A 21690-nucleotide genomic window follows, 5' to 3' on the forward strand; every position below is an offset into this window, starting at 1 on the left:
ATCCGTTCCGTTACATGTTCTTTGGGCTCGGAACCTAGGTGAGAAAACATGACCTCACTCTTACCTTTCAGGCGTCCCAAATGGCACCCCATTCCCTGTGTAGTGTGCACTGCTTTTGACCAGGGCCCTTAGGGATATGGTTAAAAGTAGTGCACGATATAGGGAACAGGGTGCCATTTGGGACGCAAACACAGTGTGACATCAGCTACAGAGGCCTCATCGATGAAATGTTTGGTTAACGTACTCTAAAGGATAGCTCAAGGTTTCTATAAATACTGTAAATGTCCCATTAGTCAAACTAAGTGATCTGATGTTAATGTGATTCCCATGTGTTAGTGGGGATGTAGACTACCCCCTGAAAGGCTACAGTTACAGTGTAGATGAACGCTAATGATGTGATGAATGTGTATTAATAATAGAGACTAGTTTACTGGATGACTCATCCATCCAGGTCAATATCAGTGTCGGGCTGGGGCCAAATGAGAATACTGTTGTGCTAACTAACAATACAATCTATCTGCAATATTAAAACTAACAGTACAATAAATCTGAATTATGTCGATCTGAGAAGGGTTTCTTACTGACAGGCCCGAGGCCGATCTGTCACTGTTGTATTCAAATCATTAAAATATTGATTGCTCTGGGCTTGTATTCAATAAAGCCCCTCAAAGTACTGACCTAGGATCAGGTCCCACCTGCCAATGCCGCAACATGGTCACACATCTAAAAGGCAAAACTGATCCTAGAGCAACACTCCTACTCTGTGACATACTAATCTGTATGTTACAAATAGAGTATTAATTTCCAAGAGCACACAGACATAGTAGGCTACAGTACTGAAATGCTGTGTAGATTTTTCCCCACTACTTCACACTTCATAAAGATCCTAATACAACAGGTTTTGATTTGTTTCCTTCATTGCCATGCAGAGTAGGAGCACCAGCAGTTGGATAGTGTTGATACAGTTGGTACCACTCTACATGTTTTTCTTAGTGAGCGTACCAGGACCTGCCCTTTGCTCACAGGAAGCTGTGCCCTACTTCTGCCTGGCCGGGTCCTGTCAACCAGCACTGACCTATGGCTCTGTAGTTCAAAGCGGTCTGAAGTATACATGTCTACAGATCCTGAAGGAAAACATTGACCCACTCTGTAACCTGGCACAATGGATGAGTGTAGAATGATCAGGAGTGTGGACAACACAGACCGACATCATCCAGGGTTGTTAAAGCAGGCAGTGGCAGACGTCACATGGTGTCTCTGCCACTAAATGTTTTACAGTGTCTGTGCCCAGTGGGATTCCACTGTTTCCATCCAGTTTGATGCATGATCATGATTTATACAAAGGATTATTCTTTTCAGACATAGTTCTTTATTGATTTAGCTTGTACTGTAATCCACGCCAAACATCCAGCACATCATTCTGGTAAATTCATGTTTCACATAATCATTAAAATATTTAGTCAGCTGAGCTTTTCCCGGAAAGATCAGCCCGGGGTGTGGTGACCTGTTCAAGGATGCAGCAATGGAGTTCTCTGTAATGTAGTAATGGAGTCCTACCAAAGACACCAAACCAACAGCTCCACCTAGTGCTTCTCCAACATAAACATTTAATGTTTTACATTACAGAGGAATGAATATGTTTAGCAGGTGTGGACTGGAGAGCAGGTTTTGTTAGATTCTTATTTTTTTACCCTTGCACAAAAAATAATAAGCATATTCTGTAGTTTTGTTACAGTATAAATATATTTATTTTCACTCTTGATCATACAGTGCAGTTATTTAAACTCGTCTGTTAATACACAGAATATGAAAGGGTGTCAAATTTACAACAGTCAGACATTATTTTACAAACATGCACAAGTGGTAAAACTACAGTAAAATAAGCAGCTTGTCTCTGGGGAGTTGGGTGATTGGGTGCGGGTTATAGGTCGCCGTCAGTGTAGGGGCTGTGCATGGGGCTGGGGATAAGGTAGTGGCTGAGTCAGTGGGGGCTAGGGCTGGGGATATGGTAGGGGCTAGAGTCAATGCAATGGGCTAGAGTCAGTGGGGCTGGGGTAGGGGATGAGACAGGGGCTGTGGCTTGGGTAGAGGCCGGAGTTGGGATGGAGTTAGTGCAGGGCCTGAGGCTGGTCAGGCATGGGTGCTGTGGTCTTGAGGTGGTTAAGGGGAAGGGCCAGGGTCTGCAGTAAGGCCGTTTCCAGGCGCAGCTGCATGGCATCCAGTCGCTGGTCCATGTGTTCCATCAGCCTCCTCTCCATCTCGCCCAGACATCTCTCCAGAACCTGCTCCAGCCCTCTGCAGCATGCATGCTCCTGCCTGCAAGACGATCCATCACAGAATAGGTTTTCATAAGAATTAAACTACCTCCCTTTGGTGTTGTCGCCCTCCCATGTTAACAATGCCCTTGAACACATCCTCGCTATCCTCACAGGTTTCACTGGACCAGGAGTTTTCCCTGACAACAAGACCTGTACGGTCATACAGACACAAACCATACACCGACATTTCCTGGAACATAAACAGACACACCACAATGCCACCAGAACCATTACCAAACCCAGACAGACAGACATGGTCAGCCCTGACATCCTCCATCCACTTGACTCCTAACCACAACATCTGGACACCATTCTACTCCAACCACACCATGTAAACATTCAGAGGGAGTTTTACATTGTAGTTAGACCCACCACCAGTCATCATACTCACCGCGGGCCGTTGGATGTCTTTGAGGCATCCTCGATGCGGAGCTGCGTCACCTGCCCACACACACTCTGCAGCATAGGGAGCAAGTCTGGGCTGATGCATGGCCTTCGTCCTCCTGGCTGGCCGTTAAGAAAGGGTGACATCATGTCTGCCAGGCCGGTGTGAGTATCGCAGGCTGCATGAGACTGGGGCCATGGATCTGAGGAGGCAGAGTCAGACATCTCGTCTGGCTGGAGGCTAGTGTTGACTGAGGGGTGTTGAATGTCAGTTGGAGCTGAAGAGGGTCCGTTAGTTACTTTAGCAAGAGCAGAGAGAGCCCCACTGCTCATGAGGAGGGGCAGAAACCCACTCAGTGAGTCAGCTTTGTTCTGGAAAAAAATACCAAAGAGCTTGATTTACCATACAATACAGCGATTGTCTTCGGTGTTCTCTGTTCACTAGTCTTGAGCTTCTCGCTATCTAACAGCCATCTTGGTGGGTAGAAGAATGAACAATACAATACAATAGAGCCAGTGTCTCCTGTGTAATTTCGGACTGCGTAATTTTCCACTGAGGCTTCTATTGACTGGTATTGGTGAATGTGATGCTTTGACGTCAGCGCGGAACCCACCTTCTGCTGAAACTGGACCATGTTCATGAGGCTCTGGGCCCCCGGTGAGAGGCTGGCACCCATCTCCTCCACCATGGACTGCACACGGAGCATGTCGATGCTGGGCCCCAGGCTCAGCGAGCAGTCCACAGGTGTCAGTGTCTGTAGGCCCATCACGACCCGAGCCACAGCCACACTCCCTCGCCCACCAAGAGACAGTAGCTGAGAAAACACAGAGGTTAGCCCAAGAAAGGGCACCACCCATAATAATCCGAACTAGACAGGTAAAGGGGATGAGTCAATGGATTTCATGTTCACAGAGACATTGCTATGTGCTAGTAGAGAATAAACAGGAACAGGACTGAATTAGTAACTACTGTTGATTTGAAAGCTGTGGTTGACATGCATACCTTCACCTCACATGATGCGGCGGGGGACTCCAATATTAAGTGTTTCCTGTAGAAGGGTCCTCTCTCTGCACTGAAAAGCAAAAAAAATAAAAAGTTTTATAAAAAGACGTACCACATTACACACAATTAAGATACTGTACCCATTTTTCGCTTTAAAATGTATGCCAAACAAAAAAACATTAATTTCTAAGTTTAACAAACCATACAACTCTATGCACAAGGAATGCTTTTAATAATTTACTCAGAAATGTTTACAAAAAAACATTTCCTGGACGAACTGTGCAGATGCAAAATTTGGTAACAGAATTTCTGTAAAAGCCGTCCGTTTTTTTATGTGACCACGCTTCCCAAAAACTTAAATATCTGCTCTGGATTAAGTTTAAACAATGTCTGCAGAAAGAATGATGTGTCAGCTATGACATGACAGCTTAACTAAAAAAAAGTGGGTTACTGAACTACAGTGAAGTGGATTTACACCCAGTAACAGAATTGCAGTAATAGAATTTCATCGTCGGTCCCTGATCTGTACTACACAGAAATGCATAATTATGGATATGGATGTCATTCTCTTCATGGTGATGTATCATGTATAGGTACACAAAAAAAGGTAGAAATAAGCAACACACACTACCGTTCAAAAGTTTGAGGCCACTTAGAAATGTCCTTGTTTTTGAAAGAAAGGCAACATTTTTTGTCCATTAAAATATTAAATTGATCAGAAATACAGCGTAGACATTGTTATTGTTGTAAATTACTATTGTAGCTGGAAACGACTGATTTATAATGGAATATCTACATAGGCGTACAGAGGCCCATTATCCGCAACCATCACTCCTGTGCTCCAATGGCACGTTGTGTTAGCTAATCCAAGTTGATAATTTTAAAAGGCTAATTGATCATTAGAAAACCCTTTTGCAATTATGTAGCACAGCTGAAAACTGTTGTTCTGATTAAAGAAGCAATAAAACTGGCTTTCTTTAGAATAGTTGAGTATCTGGAGCATCAGCATTTGTGGGTTCGATTACAGGCTCAAAATGGCCAGAAACAAAGAACTTTCTTCTGAAACTTGTCAATATATTCTTGTTCAGAGAAATGATGGCTATTCCATGTGAGAAATTGCCAAGAAACTGAAGATCTCGTACAACGCTGTGTACTACTCCCTTCACAAACAGCGCAAACTGGCTCTAAACAGAATAGAAAGATGTGCACAACTGAGCAACAGGACAAGTACATTAGAGTGTCTAGTTTGAGAAACAGACACCTCACAAGTCCTCAACTGGCAGCTTCATTAAATAGTACCCGCAAAACACCAGTCTCAACGTCAACTGTATAGACGCGACTCCGGGAGGCTGGCCTTCTAGTTCCTCTATCCAGTGTCTGTGTTCTTTTGCCCATCTTAATCTTTTCTTTTTATTGGCCAGTCAGATATGGCTTTTTCTTTGCAACTCTGCCTAGAAGGCCAGCATCCCGTAGTCACCTCTTCACAATAAGCCTTTTAAAATGATAAACTTGGATTAGCTAACACAACGTGCCATTGGAACACAGGAGTGATGGTTGCTGATAATGGGCCTCTGTAGATATTCCATTAGAAATCAGTCATTTCCAGCTACAATAGTCATTAACAATGTCTATACTGTATTTCTGATCAATTTGATGTTACTGTAATGGACAACAAAAAATGTGCTTTTCTTTCAAAAACAAGGACATTTCTAAGTGGCACCAAACTTTTTAACTAACTAACATATATACATACATACACACACACACATTATTAAATACATATATATATCACACACACACATACATACATACAGTGCCTTGCGAAAGTATTTGGCCCCCTTGAACTTTGACCTTTTGCCACATTTCAGGCTTCAAACATAAAGATATAAAACTGTAATTTTTTTTGTGAAGAATCAACAACAAGTGGGACACAATCATGAAGTGGAACGAAATTTATTGGATATTTCAAACTTTAACAAATAAAAAAAAAACTGACAAATTGGCAGTGCAAAATTATTCAGCCCCCTTAAGTTAATACTTTGTAGCGCCACCTTTTGCTGCGATTACATCTGTAAGTCGCTTGGGGTATGTCTCTATCAGTTTTGCACATCGAGAGACTGAAATTTTTGCCCATTCCTCCTTGCAAAACAGCTCGAGCTCAGTGAGGTTGGATGGAGAGCGTTTGTGAACAGCAGTTTTCAGTTCTTTCCACAGATTCTCGATTGGATTCAGGTCTGGACTTTGACTTGGCCATTCTAACACCTGGATATGTTTATTTGTGAACCATTCCATTGTAGATTTTGCTTTATGTTTTGGATCATTGTCTTGTTGGAAGACAAATCTCCGTCCCAGTCTCAGGTATTTTGCAGACTCCATCAGGTTTTCTTCCAGAATGGTCCTGTATTTGGCTCCATCCATCTTCCCATCAATTTTAACCATCTTCCCTGCCCCTGCTGAAGAAAAGCAGGCCCAAACCATGATGCTGCCACCACCATGTTTGACAGTGGGGATGGTGTGTTCAGGGTGATGAGCTGTGTTGCTTTTACGCCAAACATAACGTTTTGCATTGTTGCCAAAAAGTTCGATTTTGGTTTCATCTGACCAGAGCACCTTCTTCCACATGTTTGGTGTGTCTCCCAGGTGGCTAGTGGAAAACTTTAAACGACACTTTTTATGGATATCTTTAAGAAATGGCTTTCTTCTTGCCACTCTTCCATAAAGGCCAGATTTGTGCAGTATACGACTGATTGTTGTCCTATGGACAGAGTCTCCCACCTCAGCTGTAGATCTCTGCAGTTCATCCAGAGTGATCATGGGCCTCTTGGCTGCATCTCTGATCAGTCTTCTCCTTGTATGAGCTGAAAGTTTAGAGGGACGGCCGGGTCTTCGTAGATTTGCAGTGGTCTGATACTCCTTCCATTTCAATATTATCGCTTGCATAGTGCTCCTTGGGATGTTTAAAGCTTGGGAAATCTTTTTCTATCCAAATCCGGCTTTAAACTTCTCCACAACAGTATCTCGGACCTGCCTGGTTTGTTCCTTGTTCTTCATGATGCTCTCTGCGCTTTAAACGGACCTCTGAGACTATCACAGAGCAGGTGCATTTATACGGAGACTTGATTACACACAGGTGGATTCTATTTATCATCATTAGTCATTTAGGTCAACATTGGATCATTCAGAGATCCTCACTGAACTTCTGGAGAGAGTTTGCTGCACTGAAAGTAAAGGGGCTGAATAATTTTGCACGGCCAATTTTTCAGTTTTTGATTTGTTAAAAAAAGTTTGAAATATCCAATAAATTTCATTCCACTTCATAATTGTGTCCCACTTGTTGTTGATTCTTCACAAAAAATTACAGTTTTATATCTTTATGTTTGAAGCCTGAAATGTGGCAAAAGGTCGAAAAGTTCAAGGGGGCCGAATACTTTCGCAAGGCACTGTACATATACATACATACATACGTACGTGTGTGTGTATGTTAGTTAAAAAGTTTGGTGTCACTTAGAAATGTCCTTGTTTTTTAAAGAAAAGCACACACACACCTGTCAGGCTGTGTGTTGGGGTCTCTTTCCCCACGACAGGTGCCACAGTAGTCCCCTGCCTGGGAGTAGACCTCAATTGTGCGGGCCTCGCTGGTCACCAGCAGGCTGGTGATGAGGGCAGGGCAGTGGGGTGCACAGCGCAGGGTGATGACACACGGAGACCCCTCCTCTACCTGCTCCAGGAGCACTGGAACACACCTAAGGACAAACAAGAGAGTGATCAAAATGTGAAAGGTTAGCAGTATTTTTATTAAGAAAATCAAGGATTTTAATATCGGTGCTGTAACTATTCTAGAGAGTGGAAGTTAGTCTAGATAGCTATCTAGACTGTCTGGGGCTTCCTGGAAGGTTTCAATTTGAGTTAAGGCATGCATAAACCATTTATGTGTGGTCATTTAAAAGTTGACAGTGGAGAAGATGATAAATAAGGTGTCTTACCCGTTTGGTGTGTCTCTGTCGATCTGACTGATGTCAGTGTTGTTACTTGACTGTACTGGGAGAAGGATGTCAGAGAGTTGGCGCTCCTGTGATTTGCAAGCCCATGACGTGTGCCCGTTGACAGGTCCATCTTTGCTTGTGTTCACGTCAATACTGGCCATGATGACGACCGCTTTCCCTAAACGTAATGCCTATCTGGCCTTGGGTAGTTAACTAACTAGCCAAATGGACTGGTAAAATACAAAACAGATTCCTCTTCTACAGCACAGTGACGTTATGAACAAATGCTGGGGCAGAAACAGTTATTTCAGTCGCACTGTTGGTTTGTCTATGCCAGCCGGTAACCGTGCAAAAATATATCAAGCAATCCTATCGACTCTCAAGGAAATGCTAGCTAACGTTAGCATGTTAGCCAGCATACAGTCGGCCCGTCCATTCTTGGGTCAATGGATGGAAACGTGAGTTAAAACGCTACAATTCATACCTTACATCAACCAATCGTTTTAGAATGCATATCTGGCGACCAGACGACTAACTAGCTAGCAACGTCGATGAAAGCACGGCTTGTTTATGATGTTACACCACCAATGAAGCACTTCCGGGTTACGCTTTTTTCCCTTCTGTGGATCGGTTTCTATTAAATAACACAGCCACTAACTCAAAATTGGCTTCAGGCCGATCGTTCAAAAATAATAAAAACAAATAAATGCTTTTTGGTCTTAATTTAAGATTAGGGGTAGACATAATGTTAGCCGTGTGGTTAAGTTTAGGCTTAAAATCAGATTTTAAGAAGAGAAATTGTAGAAATAGGTCGGAATTTATGACTTTGTGGCTGTGTTGACCAAACCAGTCCAAACCAGTAGACTGTATAAATGAATAATGATAGTAGTAACCATCCAATTACATATATTATCATGCAATTATTAGCTAACTATTAATTAATGATGACATTTCGTGGATGAAAAACAAAAACATTTCTATTAAAAACAACATTTAACATGCTGTTTTATTGAAAGACTGACTGGAGTAGTTTTGAGTGAATTTACCATAGACATTAAAACCAGGGCACAGATTTACACAGCACTACTGTATTTCACTCACTGTTTAAATTCAACCGCCAGGTGGCGACATTCACCATCCTGCATAATGGCAATACAGAGAAAATGGAAACCGGTATGTAAACCTACCAGTTAACCGCAGCCCAGTTCAAAATACCGAGGATTTTGAGAAAACAGCCGTGGCGTTCGACGTGGGGATTTTAACCCTCTTCCGAAAGCAGTGCTGAGCGGAATAAGGTACCGAAATATGTAATTGATGTTCTAAATTACTGCATGATATTGCTCACTGAAGTATTAGAGGAACGTTACAGTCACTATGACCATTCGTTTTGGTCATCCCTCTCTGAAATAACACCTTGATGTTAACGCTAATTTACATTGTAAAATTGCCAGTCACATCGTTGTTGCAAATTGAACAATAGATTTGAGTTATTTAAATTTTTATCGCAGCTGATAGTTTGCCTGCTTTACAGTAGGAACAAAATGTGTTAAGGTATTAAAAAAAAAGTTTTGTGTCGCAGCTGCAGTAAAATTTAGCTATGCGTGGAGTTTTTATTTTTTAATCTCCTTAGTATTTATTTGCTTGCTTCGTGTGACAGTAACATGTTGCTGGAAACAATTGGTTGATACATTGATGCACACATGTCGCACATCCTCAGCTGACAAAGATTTCTTCACATGTTGCAACGCCGAGAATATTGGCATTTCAAGAGTAGATAATTGCCTAATTAGAACGTTCAGAAACATATCTGCAAGCCCATAATTTTTTTTGTTAAAACATTAATTTGCAGTCAACTCTAGTTTTTGTCAGTATGGTTTACTCCAAGGCTAGGAAATCTATTTTGATGGTGCTCCCAAAAATCCCTGCGATGGGGGGAGGGGCATGTACGTGGCAGTCTTGTCTCCCTGAATTATACTCCCTGGTTTGAACCTCTCCACAATTGTAGGGTCCTTGCTGTCTGGGAGCCTTGGGACGTCCATACTCTCAATTGAATTTACAATGTATTATATAACAATTTCACTTTATTTTAGTGAACAGTAATAGCAGACACAGATGCATCACCTCTGCATGTCCTCACCAGTTTTCTTAATCTAATAGCTCTTTGTAGTCTTGTTGGGTCACATCTCACACATTCCTGACCTTTTGATGAAATACCTACTTTCCATTTACCTAGATAGGGTTGGGTGATAGGTCATCTGCCCTGGGCCTGTGTTCACCTATTGCACATCTGTTTCAAGGGTACCTACCTATCCAAAAACAAATCCAGACCATCATAAAAAGAAATTAAGCTCATAGACCTATTTATTTACAGCACCTACTGCCAGCCGTTTGTGTGAACTTGTGTACTCTCCCGGGTATTTGATTGCCTGTCGTAAATACTTGAGCAGCCCAAAAGGGAAATCAAGCCTTTCCCTTCCACCTCGGCCTCCGCCCCCTCTGCTCCTTGCTCTCCTTGGGATGCAGCTGCTGCTCTCACTGTCCGGCTTGTACTCTGTCATCCTAAAGCCTCACATGCCCTCTGGTCACTGTCCGGCTTGTACTCTGTCATCCTAAAGCCTCACATGCCCTCTGGTCACTGTCCGGCTTGTACTCTGTCATCCTAAAGCCACACATGCCCTCTGGTCACTGTCCGGCTTGTACTCTGTCATCCTAAAGCCTCACATGCCCTCTGGTCACTGTCCGGCTTGTACTCTGTCATCCTAAAGCCTCACATGCCCTCTGGTCAAACGGAGTACTGACCTCTTAGCTAGACTTATAGTTAAAACATGTTTTTTTTATAGACAGTCATTTAAAATCCCCGCTTTGAGTCTATGAATTGGCTGACACAGTAGTAGTTGTGTAAAGAACAAAGGCCTTGTGAGAGCAGTGAAAAGGGCCATGCAGGGTGCGTGAGCTGGCAGTGGCTGTATATTCACTTGGTGCGTGCAGACTCGGTGGGTTCTGAAGGCAAGTCTGGCAAAGCCCTATCCCCAGTGGGTGCAACACATTTTTACAAACTTCTGCTCAGCCACTTAGCATGCCGAGACTCGCAAAAGTATTTTGATTGGTGCTGTTAGTTTCATAAAAATATGTATTTCAGAAGTTTCCTGTCATGAGATCATCAGTGGATAGTGTGTCCAAGTGCCCTGACATCTCACCGGTATTAATGATATGTAACGGACTAGCAACTCATCTACCTCGTTTTACAGACCCCTGTGCGGCAGTGCAAAGATGGAGTTGAGGGTCGTCTGTTGTGTGTTGTTGACCTGTCTATTCTACACATCCTCCGCTGATAAAGATTTCTTCACTTCCATCGGTAGGTTAAATGTCCTCTCATTTCATGAACACCTCTCTGTTGATCCCTTTATTCAGTAGTTTCATCGCTTCCAGCCTGTCTTGGTCACAAACAATGGCTTGAACGGCATTGCTCCCTATGAAAAATGTTTATCACCGACATGAACATTACAAACATGTCTAAAATGTTGAACGCATAGAAGAACTAGTACAACGTTTGACCCCTATGTGTTGCACTGTGTTCCCTAGGTCAGATGACCGATCTGCTGTACACAGAGAAGGACCTGGTCACCTCTCTGAAGGATTACATCAGAGCTGAGGAGGACAAACTAGAGCAGGTCAAAAAGTGAGAGGAGAGCCCCGAAGCACAGGCAGTCTCTTTTATATCTCTCCATCTCTCCCACAGGCTCTGGCAGGTTATAAAGTGAGAGCCCCAATACCCAGATAGCTACTCTCTCGCTCTTGGTCACGTTGCTCTCTCCCACAAAGCACCATGCTATAAAGACTGTCAAAGAGAGGAATGTACATCACAGGAGGTTGGTGGCAACTTAATTGGGGAGAACGGGCGTGTGCTAATGACTGGAGTGGAATCAGTGGAATGGTATCAAGTACATCAATCGCATGGTTTCCAGGTGTTTGATGCCGTTCCATACGCTCCGTCCCGGCCATTACGCTGAGCTATCCTCCCCTCACCAGCCTCCGGTGGTATACATATCCTGCTTCACGACACTATCTGTATCTGCAACATGTCTTTAGAGGGTGTCATATTGCCATGTCTCTAGCTTACGATGGGTCTGGCTAACCAGAGATCTAGTTCCTCTGGCTATGAAGATGGCACAATAAACCAACAGGGTGTTTCAAGTGCAGGACATGATGTAACTGTTCTCTTTTTTGCCTTTCAAGTATGTGTGTGTGTGTACATGAAGTTGCATGTCATATTTAAACGGGCATATGAAAATGATTCACTGTTTGCTTCTGAGTCATTAGTTTTTTTTCTTTGTTTATTAGTCACGTGCACAGGGTACAGTGAAATTCTTAACTTCCAACAGTGCAGGTCAAGAGGAGTAGCCTATATTGAATGCCTTTTCCCCTCCATGGTGTGTCCAGGTGGGCTGAGAAGCTGGATGTGTTGTCGGCCACAGCCACTCAGGACCCAGAGGGCTTCCTGGGCCACCCGGTCAACGCCTTCAAGCTGATGAAGAGGCTCAACACAGAGTGGGGAGAGCTGGAGAGCCTGGTCCTCAAGGACATGTCTGATGGTCAGGGTTACTCATACGCCTCTATTCTAATGACTATAAATGCTATATTACCACATAAAGATTCAATCTTCCCAGTTATTGCTAATTGACAACTTAATGAAAAATAAAGAAAATCACAATATAATCAGTCATGTTGCATTTTTGGCAGTCACTGACGTGATGGAACAGGGTTTGTTTCTACAGAGATTCATTAAATAATGGAGGTGCATATAGACGACGGCCTCCATGCACTTACCACATTCCTCATTTTGCTAAGTTCGCCGTATTGTACATTGCTCTTCAATAAAACATTTTTTTTGTTCATTAGCAGAGTACACACAATCCCAATTTTAGCTTCAGAGTAGATTGTGCTGATGTATTGGCACATTGAACCATGTAGTGCGCCGTAGTTTAACAACTCAGCAGATAGTGCTAAAACAATGACGTCATACCATTGTTCTCCAAGCATCTTTTAGCATCTATACCACCCTGTGTGAAGATGGTAGAATTGAGGTTCCTTAACCATCTATCCTTCCCATACTCCAGGGTTCATCTCTAACCTGACCATCCAGAGACAGTACTTCCCCAATGATGACGACCAGACGGGGGCAGCCAAGGCCCTGCTGAGGCTCCAGGACACCTACCGGCTGGACACACACACCATCTCCTCAGGAGAGCTTCCTGGTGAGTGGGGCTGGGAGGTAGAGGCTAGGGGCTTAGGGCATCTACTGGCTAGACACGCTCACCATCTCCACGGGGGAACTGCCTAGTGAGGGCCAGGCAGGGAGAGGCTGGCTAGGGGCTTAGGGCATCTACTGGCTAGACACGCTCACCATCTCCACGGGGGAACTGCCTAGTGAGGGCCAGGCAGGGAGAGGCTGGCTAGGGGCTTAGGGCATCTACTGGCTAGACACGCTCACCATCTCCACGGGGGAACTGCCTAGTGAGGGCCAGGCAGGGAGAGGCTGGCTAGGGGCTTAGGGCATGCGGTGGGAGCTGCATACCAGGACTGGATTAGCAGCGGACGTGTTGCCGGCAGAGGTTCTGTTAGAGCTTCAGTGATGGCTGCTCCTACTGTTGCAGGGGGAAATCGTGCACAGTGCTCACCACATGCAGTGGAACACCCCATTTAGTCCACATGGATGCTTGAAATGCCATATAAGTGAGCTGCATGCAAATGCTGCTGAGATGGAGATGTGTGTCACTCTGCACATGTTAACATCTACACACAGGAACCAATAAGGATGTCGCTATGAGCCCTATGACAGTGGAGGACTGCTTTGAGCTGGGGAAGATCGCCTACTCTGATGCCGACTACTACCACACAGAGCTGTGGATGGAGCAGGCCCTGAAACAGCTGGACGGGGGAGAGGAGTCCAGCGTGGACATGGTAACCATCCTAGACTACCTCAGCTACTCCATCTACCAGCAGGGGGAGCTAGAGAGAGCCTTGGACTACACCAAGAGACTACTCAAATTGGGTGAGTGGAGACTGCTGTAGTACTTGTACATTATGTAAGGCCAAGGGCCTGTTTGAATACTTTTGAAATTGATACTTTGTGTCTGAATCTATAACTGAAAGCCGGGTTACCTCCCTTTGGCTTTCACCAGTCCAACCTAGTCAGATTACTGAAATACATTTTTTAAGTACTGTCACCCAAGTATGTGTATTATATTTGTTTTTCATGTCTTGATCGTAATGCGCAGGACAATACTGAGTAGACTCATCTTCTGTCCTAACAGAGTCTGTTGTGTTTCTCAGACTCTGCCCACCAGCGAGCCAACGGCAACCTGAAGTACTTTGAGTACCAGCTGGCCAAGCAGAACAAGGTGGAGGCGGAGGAGAGCCAGAAGGAGAAGGAGAAGAGAGAGCGGGAGAAAAGAGAGGCATCTGACAAGAAGGGCAGACCTGCAGACTACCTGCCTGAGAGGAGGAAATATGAAGAGCTGTGTCGCGGCGAAGGCATCAAGATGGTGAGAGCCACTAACTGTACCACAGGAGGTTGGTGGTACCTTAATTGGGGAGGACCGGCTGGAGCGGAATTAGTGGAATGGTATCAAACGCTTGGTTTCCATGTGTTTGATGCCATTCCATTTGCTTTGTTCCAGCCATTATTATGAGCCGTCCTCTGCTCCGCAGCCTCTGCTCAGCTGTACTAACCAGTGGCTGGTGGCACTTTAAATCGGAGGACAGACTCGTAGTAATGGCTGGAATGGAATAAATGGAAAGGTATTAAACACATGGCTTCCATTTGTTTGATCCCATTCAATCCTTTCTATTACTATGAACTGTCCTCCCCTCACCAGCCTCCACTGGCTAACACACACACTCTGCATGCACAGCTTCTAATGGCTATGTATTTTAAGTCCTAGTCCTCTTGAAAGACTTTATTTGAATAGATTTATACACTGCAAATTGACCTCCACTAAGCCCAAAAAGATGTTGTTTTAGTGTGTGTGGGGGTAGCTCGGGTGGCCCTCTGGATCATGTGTGATCTGTATCCCTCTCTTTCAGACCCCGCGTCGTCAGAGTCGTATGTTCTGTCGTTACTCTGACAACAACCGCCACCCCCTGTACGTGCTGGGTCCCGTCAAGCAGGAGGACGAGTGGGACCGCCCACGCATCATCCGTTACCACGACATCCTCTCCAACAGCGAGATCGAGAAGGTCAAAGAGCTGGCCAAACCCAGGGTGAGTTCAAAGTTCAACCTCCGGGGGAAGACTGGGTCTGGCGTGTGGGTTTTCCAGAATTATAATGAATCAGAATAAGGATAGTTTTTGGGGAAATGATGCAACCTTAGGTGTGGTAGACGTTAGAATGTGTCTGAGATGCATGCTGCCATAAGAAGACTGGGGATGCCCACCCTGCACGAGGACCTGACTGTACCGTGTGTTTGTTTTATACACTGGCTGGATAAGAGCAACATCCCATTTGTTTGGCACATACAGTAGTATTTGATAGCTCAGTTAGAACTAGAAGTGAGTTTTGACTCGGCAATGAACATCACCTCAAACGGTCGTAACTGAATCGAGTGGTCGTAACTGAATCGAGTGGTCGTAACTGAATCGAGTGGTCGTAACTGAATCGAGTGGTCGTAACTAAGTCATAGCTTCATATCAACACCTAACTTTTGCATGAATCGTGTATTAATGTAAATGATCGAGATCCATAACTCAAGCTAGAGTTCAGCTCTTGCAGAGGGTAAGGGGGCCCAGCAGGAACACACAGCACAGACTTAATGTAGCCTCGTAGTGTATGTGGGTCCAGCAGCCAGTCAGTGTGTAACAGGGATTGTCCCTGTAACCCATGTCCTCTCTGCCGGTTGGCTGTTGGCTCCACAGCTGCGCCGGGCCACCATCTCCAACCCCATTACTGGTGTACTGGAGACCGCCCACTATCGCATCAGCAAGAGGTAAGACCAGCAGGCAGGGATGGGCACAGCGCTGTACCCCATACCCCTCCGCACCCCGCATCCTCTCCCTCCGCTTGGGCAGGATCCTTGGCAAGAGCACAACAGCTAATCGGGAACTCTGCAATTTAAGCGTAGAGGGATTATAACGGATTGGAAATTGACAGTTTGTATGTTTGGGGAAATATTGCCTGAACAAGTAACATTCTTGTGAGATGGTAGACACTTTGGGTATATTGGAAACTAGGTTGATTTTGAAGGTATAATTCAGTCCCTCTGGGCCCGTGCTCTTGCCAAGATGTCCCGCCACTGCTTTGATCATAACAAGAGGGAGGAACAGGAGTCCAGTACCTGCTTGTTATGACTCCATTAACAGTAGTCGGGGTGTGACCAGGCCAGTTTAATATCTTCTACCTTTGGTAGCGTCTCATTTAAGTTTTGGCTGTGACCGTTGCAAGTCATGTACTGCAATGGTTTTAGACCTGATGGTCCGCATGCCCTGGCCTAGCGTCAGTCTGTCTCTCATACAGCTGCTTGATCATTCAGTGATGTCTCTCCTCTTCCTCTGTGTCTGTCCTCACTGTGATCTGTGACTGTAATGTGAACCGTCCGGGATACTAGCTAAGGCGTGCCACCGTGCATGACCCCCAAACTGGGAAACTCACTACAGCCCATTAGTCTCCAAGAGTTAAGGGGTCAAAGGTGACGGAGAGGGGCCTGCATGAGGCCCTGTCTGCCCTGCTCATCCCTACCTCTCACCCCCTTTTGTGGAACTTTACTTATGGATACACCTACCTCTCCACCTCTCCTCCTCCTGCAATGACATCGCTGTCTCTCCTCTCCAACCCATCAGACGATTGACATCATCGACATGACAACCCAATCCATGCAGTGGCAAACAGTTGTTTTTCCTAATCTTTTTCTGTTATCTTGGTGCAGGCTCTGGCGTATCTTACAGAATGTTTCAGTGTATGGGTGGAATCTCCTCTTGTAGAAAGGGGTCTGCCTGCCTATTTGTTCCCTTCAAGCCTGTTTTCATGTGTTGTGGCTATAGAGCGCCCCCTTGTGGAAATAGATTAACTGCAGTTGATGAGCAAATGGAAACATGGTGATCTTCCTCTGTTCCTCTGACCCCAGATTTCAGCTTCATTATGCCAATTAACCTAAATTAGCCAAATTTATTCAGCATTTAGCTCATAACCTGCTCAATGTGTTTATGAATTATCTTAGGGACATTTAGTTATCAGGGTTCTCGGTTAGGCTCTATATTTTTCTTCTTGTTAAATGAATGGTTTAATGAAGCACTCCGATACAGAAAACGTTTTTGTAACCATACAGCTTATATAGCAGCTGATGGAGTATTTATATCTAAGGATGTGAGCCAGCATTCTGGCCGGACTCTAATGACAGCACTTCCAACATAACCCTGTCATCCAGTGAGGACACTCGCACATGTATACTTCAGAATGAATAGTTTGAGGCAATTTTTAAGGCATTTCCTATTCATCTTTATAACATGCACAGGCTACGCTAATTGAACAAAGGACACACACATTCATGTTAACTGAGGGCGTGTAAAGAGAGCCTGAGATGTGGGCCTGTCTGACTCAACATGTTTGGAAGTGAGGCTTGGCTCCTACCCAATGAAAGGATGAGATCTTGGTCTCCCCAGTCAACTCTGCTCCCTTCTGGACACTTACCAGCATCTTCTGTTACTCCCATAGCTGTTCAATCTATATTTATACATTTAAACAGCAAGGTCTGTAACAGAGGGACAGAAGGGACTGGGGTCTGTTTGTTTAAATTAATAACCCAAACTCCTAAATGGTCACTCTTCCTCATAAATGCCCCAACTTCCTTGGTGAGAAACAGTTAGTTTTTAATGTTTTTGCTCTGAGACTGGATAAATTTGGAGTTCCCTTTCACCTGTTTCAACCAGCCTGTTTCCTTCTCCTACAGAATCTTAATTTGAGCCAGTTTGCTACAGCAAGAAAACAATTCTGAAGCAACAGGAAATGTGAATTATTATGTGGATCATAATTGTAGGGGTCGATGCATTTTTCGTAAGGGAAAATCAAGTCTTCCGAAGCATTTTTAAACCTCAAATGCACTACAAGTTTTACATTTCCTGCATTGCAGGACAGTTCTCCTGCAACAGGGTGATCAAATTTAAGATCCTACATCTGTATACCCCTTCTAACCTACAGTACTACCACATGCTGTCCATGCTGCTATCTTAACTGTTAACTGTGGACACACTAATCTAGAATAACATTATTCTGCTGCCTGGCTGCAATTTTAATGCTAAATAAAGATGTATTTTATGACTCCGAAACTCTCCGTCTCTCATCACAGTGCATGGCTAACCGCCTACGAAGATCCAGTAGTGGACAAGATAAACCAGCGCATTGAGGATATCACCGGCTTGAATGTCAAGACTGCAGAGGAGCTACAGGTAACACAACCGAACATCAGGGTGGCTGAGGGACTTTAGTAGGACTGGAGTACTGGCAGGAGGGGATACCCTGGCAGTACATCTGTGTGGTTTAGCAACCAGTGACGTGAATACACACTGGTGGGTAGGAGCATAGGGCCAGTAACCGAAAGGTTGCTGGATCGAATCCCCAAGCTGACGAGGTAAAAATCTGTCGTCCTACCCCTGAGCAAGGCTGTTCGCCAGGCGCTGAAGACATGGATGCCGATTTAAGGCAGCCCCCTGCACCTCTCTGATTCAGAGGGCTTAGGTTAAATGTGGAAGACACATTTCAGTTGAATGCATTCAATTGTACAACTGACTAGGTATCCCCCTTTCCCTTTAAACAGTATGCCTATTATAGCAACTGTATAAAAACTCAGTGCAAGGAATAAACTTTACTGCTGTTTATTACTTAGGAAGAGCCTACCAAAGTACTAGACGAGTGTCTCTAATGACAACACAGCATCTGTCACTGAGTTTGTCCTCTGTTCATCTCTCCTCAGGTGGCAAATTACGGCGTGGGCGGGCAATACGAGCCCCACTTTGACTTTGGACGGGTAAACAAGGCTTTTCTTTCTATTCTGGTCAGGCAACTATGACCTTTATGCTGTATGACAGAGAGCCAGTGGGTGACTGTTGATGGCTGGCACACGTGCATCAACTGTTGCTAGTGGGTTCATATGTGGATGGGAGTTTTTCCTTGACTTCACTGTTAGTGTTATTGAACCTTTGTGTATGTTCCATGTCTTCGTAGAAAGATGAACCGGATGCATTTAAGGAGCTGGGCACCGGGAACCGTATCGCCACCTGGCTCATTTACGTTAGTATTAAGCAATTCACTATTTCAGATCCAGTTCATAGATTTGGATACAATTTTGGGTTTTACGTTTTTACCCATGTGTAAATCTAATTTCAAAGGTTCCTTTTAAAAAGAAATGGGTTTCAATTAGGTTGAGAAAAAAAGCTCTCGTATTAAAGTGGTATGATGCGATGGCTTGACGAGGCTCTCTGTTGCAGATGAGTGACGTGCCTTCAGGGGGAGCCACTGTCTTTACTGATGTGGGAGCTGCAGTGTGGCCCAAAAAGGTGAAACACACAGCTGTGGTGTTCACTTTGAATCATTTTCCTGTTAAGTGCGTGATGGGGTTTATTTATTTGACATGTTGATGCTAAATAAAGAGCTTTGTGTATGTGTAAACTGTTCTTTTTCAGGGAAGTGCAGTGTTCTGGTATAACCTGTTTGCCAGTGGAGAGGGTGACTACAGCACGCGGCACGCGGCCTGTCCTGTCCTAGTGGGCAACAAGTGGGGTGAGCTGACCCGTCTCTCATTACATCCTATTTCCTACACCCTGAGAACTTCAGGTCTGCCCCGAGGGCAGTGATATGGTTGTTTCAGGTCCGCTAACGGTTTGCTGCAGCAGTTAACAGTGGGTCCTTGTTGGTCATGTCCTCCTGACTTAGTTTCCTCTTCCTTCTCCAGTGTCTAACAAGTGGATGCATGAGCGAGGCCAGGAGTTCAGAAGGCGTTGCACTCTGAACGAGTCAGAATGATCAAACGGAATACGCTTTTCTCCTCTCATCCCTCTTCCTGGACCCTCCTGACTCTCGGCTCTGTGGGCTGTGAAGTGCCCTCTGACCTCTCGTCCTCCTCTCCAAACTCAGTGTTCACTGAGGCTCTGGCTGCTCATTTGATGTCACATTTATTTGTAGTTGAGGTGTGTGTGTGTGTGTGTGTGTGTGGTTCACCAGTGGGTCCGAAGCGCTTCGCTCCCAGTCTGTGCCTTCCGTCATGGGTTTTGCACACTCCGACTGCACAGCTGTCTTAACCTGAGGAACTTTTTTATTTCATTCTCACCCTTAACAGGGACTTTGATACAAGATACTAAGTTAATTAGAGCAAGCAACACAGCTGCTTCTCCCTTTCAACTTCCTGCACATTACATGTTTTGGTGTGCACTACTCTTTTCCTCTACCTGGAAACACTCCTTTTAACCATCACTCCAATCCCTTCCTCTACTCCTTTTAACCATCACTCCAATCCCTTCCTCTACTCCTTTTAACCATCACTCCAATCCCTTCCTCTACTCCTTTTAACCGTCACTCCAATCCCTTCCTCTACTCCTTTTAACCGTCACTCCAATCCCTTCCTCTACTCCTTTTAACCGTCACTCCAATCCCTTCCTCTACTCCTTTTAACCGTCACTCCAATCCCTTCCTCTACTCCTTTTAACCGTCACTCCAAACCCTTCCTCTACTCCTTTTAACCGTCACTCCAAACCCTTCCTCCACTCCTTTTGACCATCACTCCAATCCCCTCCTCCCCCACTGCTTCCCAGCACACAGATGACCGAGACCAGTTATAAATGCACTGTCACTGTCCCCCTCTCCCTCATCAACCGGTCAGAATCAGATGACCCCACATCATATCAGACCTTCAACTTCAATGGGGGGGGGACATCCCAATGATCCTGTAACCAGGGGTTGATGTTGGCCAGAGCCACAAAATGGATGTTCTAACAGGTGTCGGGTTGGACTGGGGCTAGATAGAGGGCTCGTGGGAAGGATGGAGGTTTATTGGTTGGTTGCACTATGACAATCAGGGTTAGTTATTAGGATGATACTATATGCAGGCCAGGCTTCTAAATTATGACTGTTGTAGTTGTTTATGCGCCTTAAAATGTGGCAGTACTACCTGAGGTATTTGATAGGAAAGCATCAATGTGAGGGCAAAGACTTGTTCTAATGTTACCATCAAAAAAACAATTACATGCTTGGAGTTTTACACAGTACGCACAGGGTCTGGGCTATTATCACACTTGGGGCAGGTCTCAGAACAGTGATTATCTAATAGTGTTTGATCCCTATTGCAGAAGGCAATGTTTGCATTCATGGTAAATGCTGCATATATTCACTCAATTGTAAATTACCTTTCAATATCGCTGCCCCACATCCCCTCTCTACCAATGTCATGTCTTCCACGGGGCAATAGCACCGAGGTCATTCACTCCATTACTGCTGCACAGATAAACACTGGCATTCAAAGCCAATGGTACACTGTGTCTGAGTCCCTCTGTTCCTCCCGTCTCTCCAACTGCCTTGGTGAAATACAGCAGCCTGCAAGTGCTGACTCATCCGTTTTGTTACGGAAGCAAAGCTCCTACCTGATCATTCATTGGTCTGATAATGAAAGGATTTCATTTCTGAATGAAAGATGGTGCTAAGAATCAATAGGATTATTAATCCCATGCATCACTCCACAGATTAAGCCTATGCTGACCCTGGGAAATCTGTTAGAATGTGGCTATATACACTCCAAAGCAGAAGAGGCGATAGGACGGCTCATTACAATGTCTGGAATAGAAACAACGTGAGCCCATCCTCCTATATCCTCCCACCAGCCTCCTCTGCTCCAAGGTGCAGTCCTTATTTTATTTGGGATGTGTGGCCAGATGTTGTACATGTGAGATTAATGTTTTCTAAATAAAGTGTTCACTGAAGACTAAAGTGTGAGCGAGTCAGTGTGACATTTGTCCAGACCAGACT

At 44.7% G+C, this 21690-nt stretch overlaps 2 protein-coding genes across 3 annotated transcripts; one reads left to right on the plus strand and one right to left on the minus strand.

The window, feature by feature from the left end:
* Positions 1-1724: 1724 nt before the first annotated feature.
* Positions 1725-8266, minus strand: c19h10orf88 (chromosome 19 C10orf88 homolog). The gene is given in 6 exon segments (NM_001140141.1): positions 1725-2316; positions 2710-3074; positions 3317-3517; positions 3706-3775; positions 7251-7448; positions 7689-8266. Coding segments are annotated over 6 exon segments (1203 nt in total). The 5' UTR covers positions 7850-8266; the 3' UTR covers positions 1725-2108.
* LOC106578992 (prolyl 4-hydroxylase subunit alpha-1) lies at positions 7879-21651 on the plus strand. Of its 2 annotated transcripts, none has more exons than XM_045702431.2 (15): positions 7879-8146; positions 10937-11043; positions 11271-11367; positions 12129-12280; positions 12806-12943; positions 13492-13740; positions 14022-14233; positions 14775-14951; positions 15603-15673; positions 18026-18125; positions 18650-18703; positions 18901-18966; positions 19164-19232; positions 19359-19455; positions 19628-21651. In XM_045702431.2, the coding sequence occupies exons 1-15, from the start codon at positions 7965-7967 to the stop codon at positions 19696-19698; spliced, it is 1842 nt and encodes a 613-aa protein (XP_045558387.1). In that variant the 5' UTR covers positions 7879-7964; the 3' UTR covers positions 19699-21651. The 2 variants fall into 2 exon arrangements, with proteins under 2 accessions (XP_045558387.1, XP_014013842.1); XM_014158367.3 differs by lacking the exon at positions 7879-8146 and adding an exon at positions 8825-8983.
* The last annotated feature ends 39 nt before the right edge of the window (positions 21652-21690 follow it).

Source organism: Salmo salar, chromosome 19 (assembly GCF_965601325.2).
Source record: "Salmo salar chromosome 19, fSalSal1, whole genome shotgun sequence".
Classification (NCBI taxonomy): Eukaryota; Metazoa; Chordata; class Actinopteri; order Salmoniformes; family Salmonidae; genus Salmo; species Salmo salar.

What these genes read in the sequence shown, in the direction of transcription:
- LOC106578992 (XM_045702431.2), top strand. Translation starts at nt 7,965, where the DNA reads ATGAACAAATGCTGGGGCAGAAACAGTTATTTCAGTCGCACTGTTGGT. An exon ending in CACTATCGCATCAGCAAGAG is followed by an intron (nt 15,674 to 18,025) that starts GTAAGACCAGCA and finishes CTCTCATCACAG; the next exon opens with TGCATGGCTAACCGCCTACG. An exon ending in AGACTGCAGAGGAGCTACAG is followed by an intron (nt 18,126 to 18,649) that starts GTAACACAACCG and finishes ATCTCTCCTCAG; the next exon opens with GTGGCAAATTACGGCGTGGG.